This window comes from Myxine glutinosa, chromosome 5 (assembly GCF_964187855.1).
Source record: "Myxine glutinosa chromosome 5, kmMyxGlut1.1, whole genome shotgun sequence".
Lineage (NCBI taxonomy): Eukaryota > Metazoa > Chordata > Myxini > Myxiniformes > Myxinidae > Myxine > Myxine glutinosa.
This window is the reverse complement of record NC_136265.1, coordinates 89,812,148-89,830,179: the sequence shown is the minus strand read 5'-3', so window position 1 is coordinate 89,830,179 and position 18,032 is coordinate 89,812,148. Positions and strand designations below refer to the sequence as shown.

At 47.4% G+C, this 18,032-nt stretch overlaps 1 protein-coding gene across 1 annotated transcript; it reads left to right on the top strand.

Annotated features, from left to right (window-relative positions):
- Positions 1-4,881: 4,881 nt before the first annotated feature.
- LOC137428470 (uncharacterized) lies at positions 4,882-6,912 on the top strand. Its single transcript, XM_068118389.2, has 3 exons — positions 4,882-5,346; positions 5,668-6,434; positions 6,654-6,912. Exons 1-3 carry the CDS (start codon positions 4,987-4,989, stop codon positions 6,910-6,912), a joined length of 1,386 nt encoding a protein of 461 aa, XP_067974490.2. The 5' UTR covers positions 4,882-4,986.
- Positions 6,913-18,032: the final 11,120 nt, after the last annotated feature.

The window sequence follows — 18,032 nt, the reverse complement described above, 5'->3', positions numbered from 1 at the left end:
TCGTCTTCACGCTGTTGAAACCAAAGCGTTCAGAATCATTGGAATCTCCCGCGATGACGCTATCTCTGAGGGCCTTTCACTTAATCACTGCAGGCAGGTTGGTGGTCTTTCCGTCTTCTACCGACTCCTCTCCGGCCTTGCTCCCCCAGCTCTCTCGGGGCTCTGTCCCCCAAATATTCCTTCAGGTCGCACAAGATCTGCCTGCAACCCTCTTATGGTTAAACTGCCAAAATCAAGACTCTCTGCTCATCTTCACTCCTTCATTCCTCTTTTCTCCCACCTGTGGAACAAACTCCCTCACTCTCTTCAATCCCACTCCTCCCTCCAGGTCTTTAAAACGGCTGTTCACCACCATCTCTTATCTTCCCCAATCCAAAACCTTGATCTTTTCTACCCCCGCTAATTTAACCCCAAATCCACTTTTTTGAGGTGACTTTTGACTTCTTTCCTGGAAGTCCTTGGTGTCCTTGCGTTTTATACCTATCCTGCCTCCCCCCAGGCTCTCTCCCTCCAAAAACATCTCCCGATGTCCCTGCTCTCAAATGTTGTGTTTGTGTGCTTCCTCCCCTTGTCTCCCCATCTTGTCGACCGCTCCCCTTTTTATATACACTTTGTTTGCTTGTTTGTTTGATTTGTTTGTTTGATAAATGTTAGCTCTTTCACGAGCCTCTACTCTGTATACAAAAAAGAAAGACAAAAAGGCAATAATGCCTGTTACTGAGATATTTACGACCCCGTTCCGGTGTTGGTACCACGTTATCAGCGTCCCAGCAGAATTCCTGCTGCTCGGAGAGAGAACTTCCCTCAGAAAGTAATTTTCACAAGGTTTTGACAGAAACCAGACATTGTCAGAAGTCGCGTGAAGCCAGAGAGAGTTTGCGCATAATTAATTACATTCACTCGTGCGAACTCAAAGCGCTGTGTAATAAAGGATTTAGCTGTGGTTACTATTATCGTTAGCAGAGGTTACTGCAAGTAAACAAGAAATTACTACAAGTTACAAATCCCATAATATAGATCCATTTCCCCACACATACCCATATGTACCTACATACATGTATACATAGGCCATATATCCATTATAGTTTGATGATGGTGATTGCCACAACTCCGCTGAGTGATATCAATGACCCCCGACCAAGAAATCAGGTTCCTGTGGGGAAAGCCACGTGATTGGCTGCAACCAAAGATTTCCCAATTATGGTGAACCCTCTTCTTTGGAGGACACCCTTTTGAACTCAGACTTACCAAGAAGTGCAAAAAGGGACACAGATCCCTTCAATTGAAAAATATTTTCATCAAGATATTGAATTGTCATGAAAATACCTGTTTGAATAAAGTGACGACTTGCAGCCATGTCCACACTGATTTATTTAAATAAGAGTAAAATGTGTACAAGAGTCGCAGGATATGTTTATTGGTGTCATGTTCACGATTCAGCACCAGTCTTTGGTTTGATTACTGAAGGAACCAATCTGATATCACCTGTAACTCTGATGTACTGTGTCAGCAAGGAGAGATGCATTTCAGAGTAAACTGTCACATTTTAATTTCGGTTATGGTTGTTATGGTTGAATATCCCATGATACCTTTATTTTAAAAGTTGGCCTTTCATTAATGTGTTGGTAGTCTGGTAATAGTGTGTACCTGGGATGAGCAATTATCCCAAGAATGTGGGAAAACCACATTTCCAAGCTGGCCTCCAAAGCCAGTCGCCGACTGGGCATCCTCCGTCGTGCGAAGTCCTTCCTCGGCACACCTGAGCTCCTCACCACATACAAGGCTTTCATCCGCAGCTCAATGGAATACTGTTCTCCCCTATGGGCCGGTGCTCCTGCCTCACACCTAGCTCGGCTTCACGCTGTTGAAACCAAAGCTTTCAGAATTATTGGAATCTCCCGCGATGAAGCTATCTCTGAGGGCCTTTCACTCACTCACCGCAGGCAGGTAGGTGGTCTTTCTGTCTTCTACCGACTCCTCTCCGGCCTTGCACCCCCAGCTCTCTCTGTGCTCTGTCCCCCAAATATTCCTACAGGTCGCACAAGATCTGCCAGCAACCCTCTGATGGTTAAACTGCCGAAATCTCGGCTCTCTGCTCACCTTCACTCTTTCATTCCTCTTTTCTCCCGCCTCTGGAACAAACTCCCTCACTCCCTTCAATCCCACTCCTCCCTCCAGGTCTTTAAAACAGCTGTTCACCACCATCTCTTATCTTCCCCCATCCAAAACCTTGATCTTTTCTACCCCCGCTAATTCACCCCAGATCCACCTTGTTTGAAATTCCAACTTCTTTCCTGGAAGTCCTGGCAGTGTCTATATGTTTTATACCTCTCCCACCGCCCCCTTCCCATGCCCCCCCCCAAAGCCCTCGCCCTCTCTCAGATCTCTCCATGTCTCCATGTCTCTCGGTCCCTGCTCTCAAATGTTGTGTTTGTGTCCTTCCCCCTCTCTCCCCATCTTGTCTACCGCTCCCGATGTTATATGTTTTATGTGTCGGTTTGTCTTTCTGTGTGATTAATGTTCGCTCTTTCACGAGCCTCGATCTTGTATACAAAAAAAAAAAAAAAAAAGGTAAGGAAATCGATGTTTGGGTAAGCATGAAATTGCAATAGTTTCTCCAAGGTCTGTGTCTGAACACAAGGCTACATTATTTTCTGTCTCACTGATGTTCTCCATGAATAGAATCAGCATTTTCCTCCAATCACCATCCTTTTGGGCTTCTCGGATACCCTAAAGGTGTTTACACTGGGCTCTGAGCTATCTCACCTTTGTTTGACTCTCATCCCAGCTACAAACTGCCATCCTGGTTTTTCACATGCAGGAAATACATCAATACGACGAATTTTCAATTCAATTTAGACGTCCCAATTTGAATTTGAAAAATTCATCAATTTGATGAATTTTCGAAGCTCCACACAGTCTCCACGTTTTCAAAGTTAAGTCTGTTCACAATTGTATTTTATCTTTCGGCGTGTGAACTTAGAGTGTGTCCCTTGGATGTTTCTCGGTGTTTATCTCGGTGTTTATCATGAATTAATCGTTTGTTTGCAGCGCGGCGTGTGAGGCCTTGCAGCCTCAGGCTTCCCCCGTCGAAGTTTGTTTCTTTCTTCGCTGGTTTTGCTAGGTTTTTTAGTTTTCCCTTCTCTCCCAAACTCCACCGAACATCTACTATTTGTCTAACGTTGTAATCCCCACACCCCACTCCCCCCCCCCCAAAACAAAAAAACAAAAAAATTTTATTTCCCTTTCTCCTCGTGTGCTTTTGTGCCATCGTGTGCTTTTGCCTCTGCCCACGTGCACTGTCTCGCCCTGCCCCCATTTTCCCCTTGCCTTCCACCTTTTGCCCTGTTCAAGTGACTCGTGGTCATCCCTCTAGGCTCCCTCTCCCCATTGGTATTTTTGTGAATATAAGATTGTTCTTCACGGTTCTGTTTAAATATGTTCAAACTTTCCCCTGGAATGTTTTATTCAGTGGTATGTTACACAAAGGTGGGCGGTCCGCTTCGAATGTCCGCTTATCCGCTTATCCACTGCAGCGGACTAACGTTTTCGAAGTGGATAAGCGAATCGGAACAACCCCCGGAAACCGAAGCGGATAAGCGTAAGCGAACTACCGAAAAATTAAAGCGCATCGCGATTCGCCAAATCAGCTGTTAGCCTGAGCCGTTACTCTAGAATTGTGAATATTTATTTAAGTGAATAATAAGTGAAAACTGAATATTTTATTGGACGCTAGAGCGGCAATAACGTCAAGATGGAGAGATTTCTGACTCTCCAGCCCAGCGGCAGTGCCAGGGACAGGCACACGAGCGACGCAAACCAGCAGTCCCAGCACAGCGACATCCACAACCCGGCGGTCAACATGATGGGGGACGTGGAGGACAGTCAGGAGATCTGCGCCCTGACCCCTCAGCTCGCGCGCAGCGAGAGCAGGATGTCGCTGGACTCAATCGAGTCAGCTGAGATCAACGTGACAATGGACACAGACAATTCCAGCCTCAGCCAGAAGTGGAGGCACATCGCCCCCTTCTTCAAGGTCGTGGACAGCAAGGCCACGTGCACCAAGTGCTCAAAGACACTCAAAGCCCAGCCCGGATCAAGTTCAAACTTGAAGGTGCACTACCAGAGGTACCACGATGCCCAGCACAACGACTTCAAGGCGGCCCTCGACGGCGGCAGCAGACGCGGCCGCCACAAGTCCTTCCAGGACATGGCCGGCGCCAGGAGGCAGACCAGCATCGAGGAGACCTTCAAGGAGAAGTTCAGCCAGAAGACGTGTCTCGACCTTTACTATAGGTAGGTAATTTTATATTTTAATTAAACTCATTTTCATTTGTCAACTTAAAGTAAGAATATATTAATAACTTCGGAATAAATCGGTCCGTTCTATTCCGATTTAATCGGAATTTATCGGATTCAATCGGAGGCACGTTAATAATTATAAATTCAATGTTAAAGTTTTTTGGACTGTTCAAAAATATCTTTCAACAATTTATATGTCTCATATAAATAATTTATATGAGACAGCTTATATGCATGAAAGCCCTGGTGTTGGGCTAGCGGCTAGGGTGTCAGCTTAGGATCCTAGGATCCTGGGTTCGAATCCCGGTCGATCGCTGAATTAACGCCAGGGGGGTTGACTCAGCCTGTCATCCTTCCGAGGTCGGCTAATTGAGGACCAGTTCACTGGTAATTCCCTGTTTGTCGTTAAAGGCGGCAAAAAGGGTTGGCGTCAGGAAGGGCATCCGGCCGTAAAACATTGCTTCAAAAAGGGGACCGAAAAACAACAACAACCACGGTTCCCGAAAAAGGCCAACCCCCGCTTGCGGGGAAAAATGGCCTCTAAAGGTGGTTATTTATATATATATATATATATATATATATAAATAATTTATATGAGACATATAAATTGTTAAGAGTTTTCATTCATTATATCAATTTATAATAAATTGATATAATATATAATTCAGGTCCTTCATTGGCTGCATGAAGCCCGCCTCGGAGACAGACAACGAGCACAACAGGGCCCTGTGGGCGTACGCCTGCCCACAGTTCAAGGTCCCCTCCCGGCGGAAGCTCACTCGGGACATCAGGGCGATGGGGGACCAGGCCAAGGCCGACCTGACGGACCTCCTCGCCAAACAGGAGTTCGTTGCCACCACGGCCGACAGCTGGTCGGCAAGCAACAGGGCCTTCCTGGGGATGACGGTGACCTGGCTGGAGAGGGTCACCTTCGAGAGGCAGTCCGCCGTCCTCGGGATCAAGGAGATCACCGTCAGCCAGACGGGCCAGTACCTGGCAGAGGCGATCTCCGAGCTGCACGATGACTTCGGCATCAAAAGAAAGGTGTGTAAACTCTGTAGTTTTAGAATTTAAAATTGTTTACAAAATTTATTTTCAATAGATTACAATTAACAATAAAAGTATGCGTTTTTTATGACAGTGTTTAAATATAATAGTCAAGATTAATTAGATTATTCAGGCAACTTAAAATGAATTGTTTTAGCAAAATATAATGTGTATTAAGTGACGTATTACAGTAATACGTCACCTAATACACATTATATTTTGCTAAAACAATTCATTTTAAGTTTTAAAACTTTTAATATTAACTGTAAGTGAAAAATGAAAATAAACTTTGTTTTAAAACAGTATTTTGCTTTTCAGGTTGTCAGCACCACCACTTACAACGGCGCCAACTACATCAGCGCCTTGAATCACTACGGGGCCCTCGGGCGCGATGACGAGCAGCTAGACGTGGTGGAGGTGGACCCAGAGGTGGTGCAGACCAACACCATCCTCGTGGTGGACGCCCTGGAGGAGGTGGACCAGCAGGAAGAGGTGGTGCACGTCCCCAAGCATCGCCGCTGTGCGGCACACACAGTGAACCTGCTGGCCTCCAGGGACGTCGAGAAGGTGCCCGGCTGGAGCGCCCAGCCCAGGCCGGCCTTCACCAAGCCGGCCGCCAAGGCCCAGGGCCTGTGGAACGCCCAGAACAGGAAGACAGTGACCGCCAATGACATTAAGACGGCCCTGGGCAAGAAGCTTGTGACCCCCGGCGTCACCAGGTGGAACTCTAGCCACGACGCCTACAAGTGCCTGCTGACCGAGGTGCTTGACATGGACAAGAGGAACAACCTGAACCAGATCTGTCAGCGGCAGCACCCCCACCCCCTGCCGCACATCACGGAGGACGACGTGCAGATCTGGTCGGAGTACGTCAAGGTGACCGCCCCCCTCGCCGCCTGCCTAGACGTACTCCAGGGCGAGGAGAAGGCCTACATGGGGTGCCTTCTCCCCCACCTCCAGGTGCTCAAGGACTCCCTGGAGGCGCTGTCCATCGACGGCAGCATCGTCCACGCCCAGAACCTGGTGGCCAGCCTCCTCCAGCAGCCGTCCTGCGCCAGGAAGGGAACAAAGGGCTTTGACGGCAGGTTAGTTCTTATATTATTATTATATTTTATCGCAACGAGTTGAAAATTAATAAGTGCTTCTTTCTTCTTATATTATATTATTATTAAATGATTAAAAAATCCTTGCCGGTCTAATGATTCATTTGAAATGAATTAAAATCAGTTGAATGACATTTAATTTTTCAATTTACAAATCTGAAATTATTTGACATTTGTTTTATAACTTTTCTTTTATTTCAGGTTCAGCCACCTCTTCGTGGACATGGACCTTTTGATGGCCACGGCGCTGCACCCCCAGCACAAGCTCGCCACGGTCAGGGCCATCTGCAGGAGGCAGAACAACGACGCCATCTGCGACCTGGTGAGGGACAAGCTCATCAGGGACCTGCTCGCCCTCGTCCTGCCTGACGAGCACCTGGACCCTGCCCCCCAGCTGGGACCCCAGCCCGGCTCGAGCAGTACGGACTACCTGTTCGCCATGGAGGAGGGGCAGCAGTAGGAGAGCCTCGAGGAGAAGATCAGGGAAGAGGTCAACAACTGGTCGAGGAAGCCGCTGAGGGGGAACCCGGGGCTCTCGCCCAATCTCTTCCCGCTCGAGTTCCGTGATGCTTGGGTAACTCTATTTCTCAGGCATAACACGCCGCGCCCGAGCTCTGCCTCGGTCGAGCGCGTGTTCAGCTACGGGTCGGACATCCTCAGGCCTAAGAGGTCGGCCCTGGCTGCACCGAACTTCGAGGCCCTCGTCTTCATGAAGGGCAACCTCCAAATCCTCAAGAAGGCCCACGAGGTGGAGGAGGAAGACGAGGACTAGTCAACAGACTGCTAGTCTGTTGACTAGTAGACTCTCTTGTCAAAGAAAAGACGGGCAAATTGATTTTTCTTTAATGTAACTTGCATATATTAAAATTATATTTAAATTAACTGTAGAGTAGAGTAGAGTCGAGTGGAAAACTTTATTTCAATAAATTTTGAATAAATTTTATTCAAATAAAAATGTATATTTTTGATCTTAAAAGCTTTGTTTGTCTTTGTAGTAGTTAGAAATGGCTATTTAGGCTTAAAAAGCATTAAATTCCCTTTAGAAACGTCAAAAATAGCTTTAAAAACGTCGAAGCGCTTTAAAAAAATCGAAGCGGGTAAGCGGACTAAGATTTTCGGCCGCTGAAGCGGATAAGCGAATACACGGGCTGGCGGAGCGGATAAGCGGTAAGCGGACTTAAAATTTTCCGAATCGCGCCCACCTTTATATTACAACACGCTGTTTTTCTTCCAATTTAAAAGGCTCCTTTCAATTTCCTCTTCAACTCATTCCATTTCAAAAAAATATTCAATCTCTTATGATTCCAAATCACTCCATGCTTTAAATTCTCATTCATTCCACCCCTCCTCCATCGTTCTTAAACGGATCGCTAACTTGAAAATCACAACAAACCCAATTTGTTATAAATGTTCATCTTTCATTAATCATCCACTTTCTAAACTCCCCCCTTGCCCCTCCCCTCCTAAACTCCCCCCTTGCCCCTCCCCTCAAAATCTCCCCACTTGCCCCTCCCCTCCTAAACTCCCCCCTTGCTCCTCCCCTCCTAAACTCCCCCCTTGCCCCTCCCCTCCAAATCTCCCCCCTTGCCCCTCTCCCCCCAAATCTCCCCCCTTGCCCCTCCCCTCCTAAACTCCCCCCTTGCCCCTTCCCTCCTAAACTCCCCCCTTGCCCTTCCCCTCCTAAACTCCCCCCTTTCCCCTCCCATTCAACTCTCTCCCCCAACCCCTCCCCTTCAAATCTCCCCCCCAACCATCCCTCCCAAATTCTCCCTGCTCCCACCTTCTCAAAGCTGCCTCCTCCCCACTTCGTCTCCCTTCTATCTCATACCTCCACCTCCCCCAACCTACTTTCCTCTGCCCCCCCTCAAACAACCCCTCACTGTGCCTCATCCCATCACCATCAAACCTTTCGTCCTCCTCATCCTTCCCTTTCTTGAAACTCTTCTGTAATCTCTGACACACTATAAACTGCTCTTCCTACCTCCCCCTCTCACCCTTCATCTGACCCTACCCCTCCCCTGCACCTGATGCTCCCCCTCTCTCCTCATTAACGGTATGGACCTCAAACATCCGGGGCCTTCGCTCAAACCTGATTGATCTCTCCATTCAGGTTGCTTCTGACAATCCAGACTTGATCTGCTTAACAGAAACTTTCCTCCTTCAAGATGTCTCTGATTCCTTAATATCTCTTCCTGGTTACTCCCTTCTCCGGTATGATAGACCTGAGCCTCGTCCTGGTGGTGGGGTGGCTATCTTTATAAAAATACTCTCTTCCTCACTCTCCCTGCACTGCCTTCTCTCCACCCCACTCCCAGGAGTACCTCTGGCTACGGCTTCCTCTCTGCGCCCACCTTTTGTTAATATGTGTTCTGTACCATCCTCCAAACAGTGATGACTCCATTTACATTTCGCTGTCGGACAACATGGACCAACTTCTATCAACTCATCCAAACTCTCTCTTCCTCATATGTGGCGACTTCAACTGTCATCATGCCAGCTGGCTGGGTGTGGGTTCATCTCTCACCAGCCATGGCACCTCACCAAAGGACTTCTGTGACTCATTGGGACTGACACAATCTGTCAAATTCCCGACCCGGATCTCAGTCGATGGAGTATCTTCTCTTCTGGACTTGGTTATGACTAACTTCCCTGCAAATGTCTGCTGCTCTTCTTCTGCTCCAATCGGTTTTTCTGATCATGTGCTTGTTAAAGTGGACATCTCTCTGGCCATTCTCAGAGAGCCTCCTCAGCACCGACGAGTCTGGCATTTCACTCAGGCCGCCTGGCATGGTCTGCAAGCAGCCATCAATCATCTGGACTGGTCTCCCATCTATACTGCCTCTGACATCAATTCTTCCTGGGAATTCTTCCAAAGCAAACTGCTCTCTCTCATGCACAGATTTATCCCATCTCGTCTTCAGTTGTCTTACCCTTCCTCCCGTCCATGGTACACTTAATCTTGTGGTGAGGCAGTTGCCCTGAAACAACTTGCCTTTGCCTCTTGGAAGGCAAATCCAACTGAAGGCAATCTCAGTTCCTTCCACCAAGCTCGAAACAAGTGTGTGTCTACCCTCAGGAGTGCCAGGAAGCACTATCTATCCACACTCAAGATTGAACTCTCAAACCTGTCTCCTTCCTCCAAATCCTGGTGGCGTCTGGTCAAATCCGTTTCTGGTGTTTGTTCCCCCTCCATCCCCTCCCTTACCTCAAATGGCTACACAGTTGACACCAAACGGAACAAGGGCGAATGCCTCACCTCTGTGTTTGCCTCAAAATCTTGTCCCAAACCCATCTCTCTCTGTTCCCACCTTTCCCAGTCGAGCCCAACTGCTCCTGGACTCTGTGTCCTTCTCTCCTGATAAGGTGGAGAAGTTTTTTTTAATCAAACCTCGACTCTGATTCTGCAACTGGACGAGACGGCATCAGCCCATGGGTCCTAAGATCCTGCTCTGCCGCTCTATCTCACCCTCTCTCTGTTCTTTTCACCCTCTCTTTTGCTCAAGGTCATCTGCCAGCATCTTGGAAATCAGCAAACATTACTGCTTTACACAAAAAAGGTGCAAAAACAGATCCTTGCAACTACAGACCAATCAGCCTGCTTCAAATTATCAGCAAAGTCATGGAATCCATCATTGCTTCGGATATCAAATCCTTCCTCTTCTCCAATGGCTTGATCTCCGATCATCAATTTGGATTCAGACCAGGTCATTCTACTCTGGACATGTTGCTTCTGCTGTCTCAACAATGGATGGAGGTCCTCAATGCCAAACAGGAAATCAGAGCTGTTTCACTTGACATATCACGTGCGTTCGATACGGTCTGGCACCCAGCTCTTCTCACCAAACTCTCCTCCTATGGTATCCATGGAAATCTCCACTCATGGCTTGCGGACGTCCTCTCTGATCGGAGGCAACGTGTGGCCCTGAATGGATTTCTCTCATCTCCCCTTCCTGTTCTGGCTGGAGTTCCCCAAGTAGTGTTCTGGGCCCTGTGCTATTTCTGGTCTTCATCAATGATCTCTCCGACTCTCTGGAAAATCCTCTCTATCTCTTTGCTGATGACTCCACTATCTGCTGCTCCATTCCTCATCCCTCAGATCGGCAGTCTGCAGCCTCCTCACTCTCTGCAGCCCTGGACAAAATCACAGACTGGTCAAACAAGTGGAACATGTCTTTCAATCCTGACAAATCTCACACCCTTACGATGTCTCTCCGAAAGGACCGACTGGAAAACCCTCCCATCTACTTTCTCAACAATCCTCTCCAAGAAGTTCTGTCACTCAAGCTTTTGGGTCTCACTATCTGCCATGATCTTTCTTGGGAAAACCACATTTCCAAGCTGGCCTCCAAAGCCAATCGCCGACTGGGCATCCTCCGTCGTGCGAAGTCCTTTCTTGGCACACCTGAGCTCCTCATCACATACAAGGCTTTCATCCGCAGCTCAATGGAATACTGTTCCCCCCTCTGGGCTGGTGCTCCTGCCTCACACCTAGCTCGGCTTCACGCTGTTGAGGCCAAAGCTTTCAGAATCATTGGAATCTCCTGCGATGAAGTTAACTCCGAGGGCGTTTCACTCACTCACCGCAGGCAGGTTGGTGGTCTTTCTGTCTTCTACCGACTCCTCTCCGGCCTTGCTCCCCCAGCTCTCTCTGTGCTCTGTCCCCCCCAATATTCCTTCAGGTCGCACAAGATCTGCCTGCAACCCTCTTATGGTTAAACTGCCAAAATCTCGGCTCTCTGCTCACCTTCACTCTTTCATGCCCATTTTCTCCTGCCTCTGGAACAAACTCCCCCACTCCCTTCAATCCCACTCCTCCCTCCAGGTCTTTAAAACAGCTGTTCACCACCATCTCTTATCCAAAACCCATCCCCCATCTCCCATCCAAAACCTTGATCTTTTCTACCCCCGCTAATTCACCCCAGATACACTTTTTTTGAAATTCCAACTTCTTTCCTGGAAGTCCTTGCAGTGTTCATATGTTTTATACCTTTCCCACCTCCCCCCAAGCCCTCTCCCTCCCACAGTTCTCCCGATGTCCCTGCTCTCAAATGTTGTGTTTGTGTCCTTCCCCCTCTCTCCCCATCTTGTCTAACGCTCCCCTTATTTTGTGTTTTGTGTGTCAGTTTGACTTTTTGTGTGATTAATGTTAGCTCTTTCACGAGCCTCGATCTTTATACGAAAAAAAACAACAAAAAAAAAACGTGTACTGTGTCAGCAAGGAGAGGTGCATTTCAGAGTATACTGTCACATTTGAATTTAGGTAATTTTATTGGTATTTTTTTTTGTATACAAGATCAAGGCTAGTGAAAGAGCTAACACCAATCACAAAAAAGACAAAGGGACACGCAAAACATACAATAAAGGGAGTGGGAGACAAGATGGGGAGAGAGAGGGAAGCACACAAGTACAACAGCAGAGAACAGGGACAACGGAAGATCCGTGGGAGGGAGAGGGCTTGGGGGGAGGGAGGAGGCATGGAAAGGTGAGGGGGGGGGGGGGGTTGGAAAAGGTTTAAAACACATGGACACTGCGAGAACTTCCAGGAAAGAAAGAAGTCGGTATTTCAAAAAAAAAACAAAGTGTATCTGGGGTGAATTCACGGGGGTAGAAGAGATCAAGGTTTTGGATCAGGGAAGACAAGAGATGGTGGTGAACAGCTGTTTTAAAGACCTAGAGGGAAGAGTGGGATTGAAGAGAGTGAGGGAGTTTGTTCCAGAGGCGGGAGTAAAGAGGAATGAATGAGTGAAGGTGAGCAGAGAGTCTTGATTTTGGCAATTTCACCAGAAGAGGGTTACTGGCAGATCTTGTGCGACCTGGAGGAATATTTGGTGGACAGAGCACAGATAGAGCTGGGGGAGCTCGGCCAGATATGAGTTGGTGGAAGACAGAAAGACCACATACCTGCCTGCGGTGAGTGAGTGAAAGGCCCTCAGATTTAGCTTCATCGCGGGAGATTCCAATGATTATGAAAGCTTTGGTTTCAACAGCGTGAAGACGAGCTTGGTGTGAGGCAGGAGCACCAGCCCAGAGGGGAGAACAGTATTCCATTGAGCTGCAGATGAAAGCCTTGAATGTGGTGAGGTGCTCAGGTGTGCCAAGGAAGGACTTCGCATGATGGAGGATGCCCAGTCGGCCACTGGCTTTGGAGGCCAGATTGGAAATGTGGTTTTCCCAGGAAATATCATGGCAGATAGTGAGACGCAAAAGCTTGAGTGACAGAATTTCTTGGAGAGGATTGTTCAGAAAGTCGATGGGAGGGTTGTCCAGTCAGTCTTTTCAGAGAGACATAGTAAGAGTGTGAGATTTGTCAGGATTGAAAGACATGTTCCACTTGTTTGACCAGTCTGTGAGGAGGCTGCTTTCTGCCGATCTGAGGGATGAGGAATGAAGCGGCAGAGAGTGGAGTCATCAGCAAAGAGACAGAGGATTTTCAAGAGAGTCAGAGAGATCATTGATGAAGACCAGAAAAAGCACAGGGCCTTGGGGAACTCCAGCCTGAACAGGAAGGGGAGATGAGAGAAACCCATTCAGGGCCACACGTTGACGATGACCAGAGAGGACGTCCGCAAGCCATTCATGGAGATTTCCATGGATACAATAGGAGGAGAGTTTGCTGAGCAGAGCGGGGTGCCAGACCATATTGAAGGTGCGTGATATGTCAAGGGAGACAGCTCTACTTTCCTGTTTGGCGTTGAGGACCTCCATCCATTATTGAGAGAGCCGAAGCAGCATGTCCAGAGTGGAGTGACGTGGTCTGAAACCAAATTGATGATCAGACATCAAGCCATTGGAGAAGAGGAAAGATTTGATATCCGAAGCAATGATGGATTCCATTACTTTTCTGATAATTGGGAGAAGGCTGATTGGTCTGTCGTTGCAAGGATCTGTTTTTGCACCTTTTTGTGTAAAGCGGTGATGTTGGCTGATTTCCAAGCTGATGGCAGATGACCTTGAGCAGAAGAGAGGGTGAAGAGAATAGAGAGAGGGAGTGAAACAGCGGCAGAGCAGGATTTTAGCACCCGTGGGCTGATGCCATTTGCAGAATCAGAGTCGAGGATTGACAGAAACTTCTCCACCTTGTCAGGAGAGAAGGACACAGAGTCCAGGAGCAGCTGGGTACGGTGGGTACAGAGAGGGATGGGTTTGGGACACAATATTTTGAGGCAAACACAGAGTTGAGGCATTCAGCTTTTTCACGTGCGGAGTCATCTGTGTAGCCGTTTGAGGTAATGGAGGGGGAACAAACACCAGAAATAGATTTGACCAGATGCCACCAGGATTTGGAAGAGGGAGACAGGATTGAGAGTTCAGTCTTGACAGTGGAGAGATATTGTTTCCTGTCTCTCCTGAGGGTGGACACACACTTGTTTCGGGCTTTGTGAAAGGAAATGAGGTTGCCTTCCAGGAGGCGAAGGCAAGTTGTTTCAGAGCAACTGCCTCACCACAGGATTCCGTGTACCATGGATGGGAGGAAAGGTATGACAACTGAAGCCGAGATGGGATAAATCTGTGCACGAGAGAGAGAGAGCAATTTACTTTGGAAGAATTCCAAGGATGAGTTGATTTCAGAAGCAGTAGAGATGGGAGACCAGTCCAGATTATTGATGGCTGCTTGAAGACCGTGCCAGTTGGCCTGAGTGAAATTCCAGACTCGTTGATGTTGAGGAGGCTCTCTGAGAATGGCCAGAGAGATGTCCACTTTAACAAGCACATGATCATATGAGGGGATTGGTGCAGAAGAAGAACAGCAGACATTTGCAGGGAAGTTAGTCTTGACCAAGTCTTGAAGAGAAGATGCTCCATTGATTGAGATCCCGGTCGGGAAATTGACAGATTGTGTCAGTCCCAATGAGTCGCCGAGCCCTCGCCCTCTCTCAGATCTCTCGATGTCTCCATGTCTCTCGGTCCCTGCTCTCAAATGTTGTGTTTGTGTCCTTCCCCCTCTCTTCCCATCTTGTCTACCGCTCCCGATGTTATATGTTTTATGTGTCGGTTTGTCTTTCTGTGTGATTAATGTTCGCTCTTTCACGAGCCTCGATCTTGTATACAAAAAAAAAAAAAAAAAAGTCCTTGGCTGAGGTGCCATGACTGGTGAGAGAGGTACCCACACCCAGCCAACTGGCATGATGACAATTGAAATCACCACATATGAGGAAGAGAGAGTTGGGATGAGTCTATGGAAGTTGCTCCATGTTATCAGACAGCGAAATGTAGATGGAGTCATCACTGTTTGGTGGATGGTACAACACACATATGAACAAAAGTTTGGAGTGAAGGGGAAGCCATAGCCAGAGGTACTCTTGGGGGTGAGGTGGAGAGAGGGCAGTGCAAGGAGAGTGAGGAAGAGAGTTTTTGATAAAGATAGCAACCCCACCTCCAGGACGAGGCTCAGATCTATCATACCGGAGGAGGGAGTAACCAGGAAGAGATATAAAGGAATCAGACATCATGAAGGAGGAAAGCTTCTGTTGAGCAGATCACGTCTGGTTTGTCAGAAGCAACCTGCATGGAGAGATCAGTCAAGTTTGAGTGAAGGCCCCGGATGTTTGAGGTCCATACCGTTAATGAAGAGGAAGGGGGAGCATCGGATACAGAACAGGGGAGGGGAGGCGGGGGAGGTGTGAGGTAGGGTAAGATGTGGAAGAGGATGAAGAGGTAGGGAGAGCTGTTGATAGTGTGTCGGAGATTTCAGAATGGCTAGGCGAAAGGGAAGGATGAGGCAGACAAAAGGTTTGATGGCGATTGGGTTAGGAACAGTGAGGTGCTGTTTGAGGGGGGGGAGGCAGAGCGAGGAAGAAGGTTGGGGGAGATGGAAGGGAGAGTTGGAAGGGAGAAGAAGCGGGGAGGACGCTTTGAGGAGGAGGGGTGAGAGGGGAGTATTGGAGAAAAAAGTAGGGTGGGGAGATTTGTAAGGGAGGGGTGAGTTGGGAGTGGGGAGGAGTTTAGGTGGGGTGTGAAGGAGTGAGGGGGGACTTTAGGAGGAAAGGTGTGAGGAGGCAGATTTGAAAGGGATGGGTGATTGGGGAGTTTAGGAGGGGGGAGTTTAGGAGGGGGGAGTTTAGGAGTGGAGGGGTGAGGGGAAGTTTAGGAGGGGAGGAGTGAGGGGGAGTTTAGGAGGGGAGGGGTGAGGGGGGAGTTTAAGATGGAAGGGGCAAGGGGAAGATTTGAAAGGGATGGGTGATGGGGAAGATTAGGAGAGTAGGGGTGAGTTTGGATTTTAGAAAGTGTTGTATGATTAATGGGAAACGAACATTTATTGCAAAATGAGTTTCTTGTGATTTTCGAGTCAGAGACCCGTTTGAAAACGGAGGAGGGGTGGAATGCAGGTGAGTTTAGGGAATGTTGGAAGGAGGAATTGGAAGAAAGGGAAATTTTTTTTAAATGAAGAGATTTGGTGGGCAAATCGAAAGCAACCTTTTTTTTTTTTTGTATACAAGATCGAGGCTCGTGAAAGAGCTAACATTAAACACAAAAAAGTCAAACCGACATATAAAACACAAAAATAAGGGGACGGTCGACAAGATGGGGAGAGAGGGGGAAGGACACAAACACAACATTTGAGAGCAGGGACATCGGGAGAAATGTAGGAGGGGGAGGGCTTGGGGGGAGGTGGGAGAGGCATAAAACATATGAACACTGCAAGGACTTCCAGAAAAGAAGTTGGAATTTCAAAAAAAAAGTGTATCTGGGGTGAATTAGCTGGGGTAGAAAAGATCAACGCAGGGAGTTTGGGAGTGGGGAGGAACCAAGGTGGGTCAGTTTGAAAGAGGAAGAACAAAAATGTGTTGTAATATTCGACAGAATGCAGCACTTCAGAGGAAATTTAAACATTTTAAAACTAAACCGTGAAAACTATCTGGGGAAATGGAGGTGAAAATGTTATGGTTATTTAATATCCCATGATACCTTTATTTTAAAAGTTGGCCTTTCATTCATGTGTTGGTAGTTTGGTAATATTGTGTACCTGGGATGAGCAATGATCCCAAGATTGGTGAGGAAATTGAAGTTTGGATAATCACAGAATTACTATAGTTTCTCGAAGGTCTGTGTCTGAACACAAGGCTACATTATTTTCTGCCTCACTGATGTTCTCCATGTATGCAATCAGCATTTTCCTCCAATTAGCTGCCTTTTGGGATGCTGGGATACCCTAGGCCGAGAGGTGTTTACACTGGGCTCTGAGCGATCACGCCATTGTTTGACTCTCAGTTCAGCTACAAACTGCCATCCTGGTTTATCACATGCGGGAAATACATCAATATATGCACCATCTCTCATATGGAGGTTAAGCTGGTGGGCCTGTCTGTTACCATTAGTTAGTGAATGTTGCACAAACCATGGTGTGTTTCGCGAAGTGTGGGTGAGTTATTACGGACACCCTGGACAACTTGCAAATACCTGCTCACTCGGTGTCGTAAACTGATGGAGTGTTGACCCACCCAGGATTGTAATCCCCGACACACTGTGTGGAGATAGAGAATGAATGGTACCTGGTGATGAGTGTCCTTTCATCTCCAATCCCATGAGAAGTTTGAGTGCTCCAGAGCCAAGAAAATCTTTCAATCCAAGAAATTCTCACATTGTCACCTTCCTTCCCTCTTCAAAATGATTTGATCCTGGAAATGTGACGTGTTCATCCTGAACGTGTGGTTCTGGTTTTGTTTGTGTTCTGATTTCCTTTTTGCTCCAAGAGAAAAACTTTCAAACCTAAGGCAGCCATTTTGTATTTGTCTCATCCAACTGTTATCAATGTTATTACTTGTGGTGATGTTTTCTCAAATGGTACCCGTGTCTTCTTGTATTTGTATTTTATTATTTTGTATTTATTTAATGTGCGGAACTCCACTGTCTCGTGATGTGTTTGTCGGACTCCACGACTCCCTACTCCAAATCTGCCAATGCGATCTCCTTCTTTTCATTCTCGCTCTTTTTCCCCTCACATTCTTCCTTTCTATCTCTTTTTCACCCACCCGATTACTTTCTGAAAAACTCTTCCTCTCCCCACATGTCTACCGTGGCTTGTGGGACTTCAGTTTTCTCTAGCAGAGGTGGGTTCAGTTCCCAGGTTTATTGGAGAGCGCTCACCAAGTGGCTAAAGCACTCCATTTGATACCGTTGATAAGGAACGTCTGGCTTGGCAAGCGATAGCTAGCTGATTGGTAACTGAACACACCCCTGGAATGCGGAACAGTTGAGAGAAAGGTATCTGGTCCTTGAATTAACCGGGTACTCCCAATAACCTTTATGGTATTCATCGAATACTTACCCTGCACAGTCAACGTTGTGTGAGCCAACTCTTCTGATTTTAACGTATTCTTTTTTTTTTGATCCAATATGGCTGCCAGACCACGTGAGCGATGACATCATAAATTTATATTCTCTAATAGAATTGTTGCATAGATCATGCTCAATACATTTCAAACTGATCAGACTAAGCGTTGCACCTGTCGAATTAAGACGTCACAATTATGGCACCAATGACGTCATCATTAACAACACCTATTCCCCATATGGAGTTGTTTACAATGAGCCACGTTTCACTTTTTTCCATAGAGCGGTTTTGGAGATATAGAGTTGCAA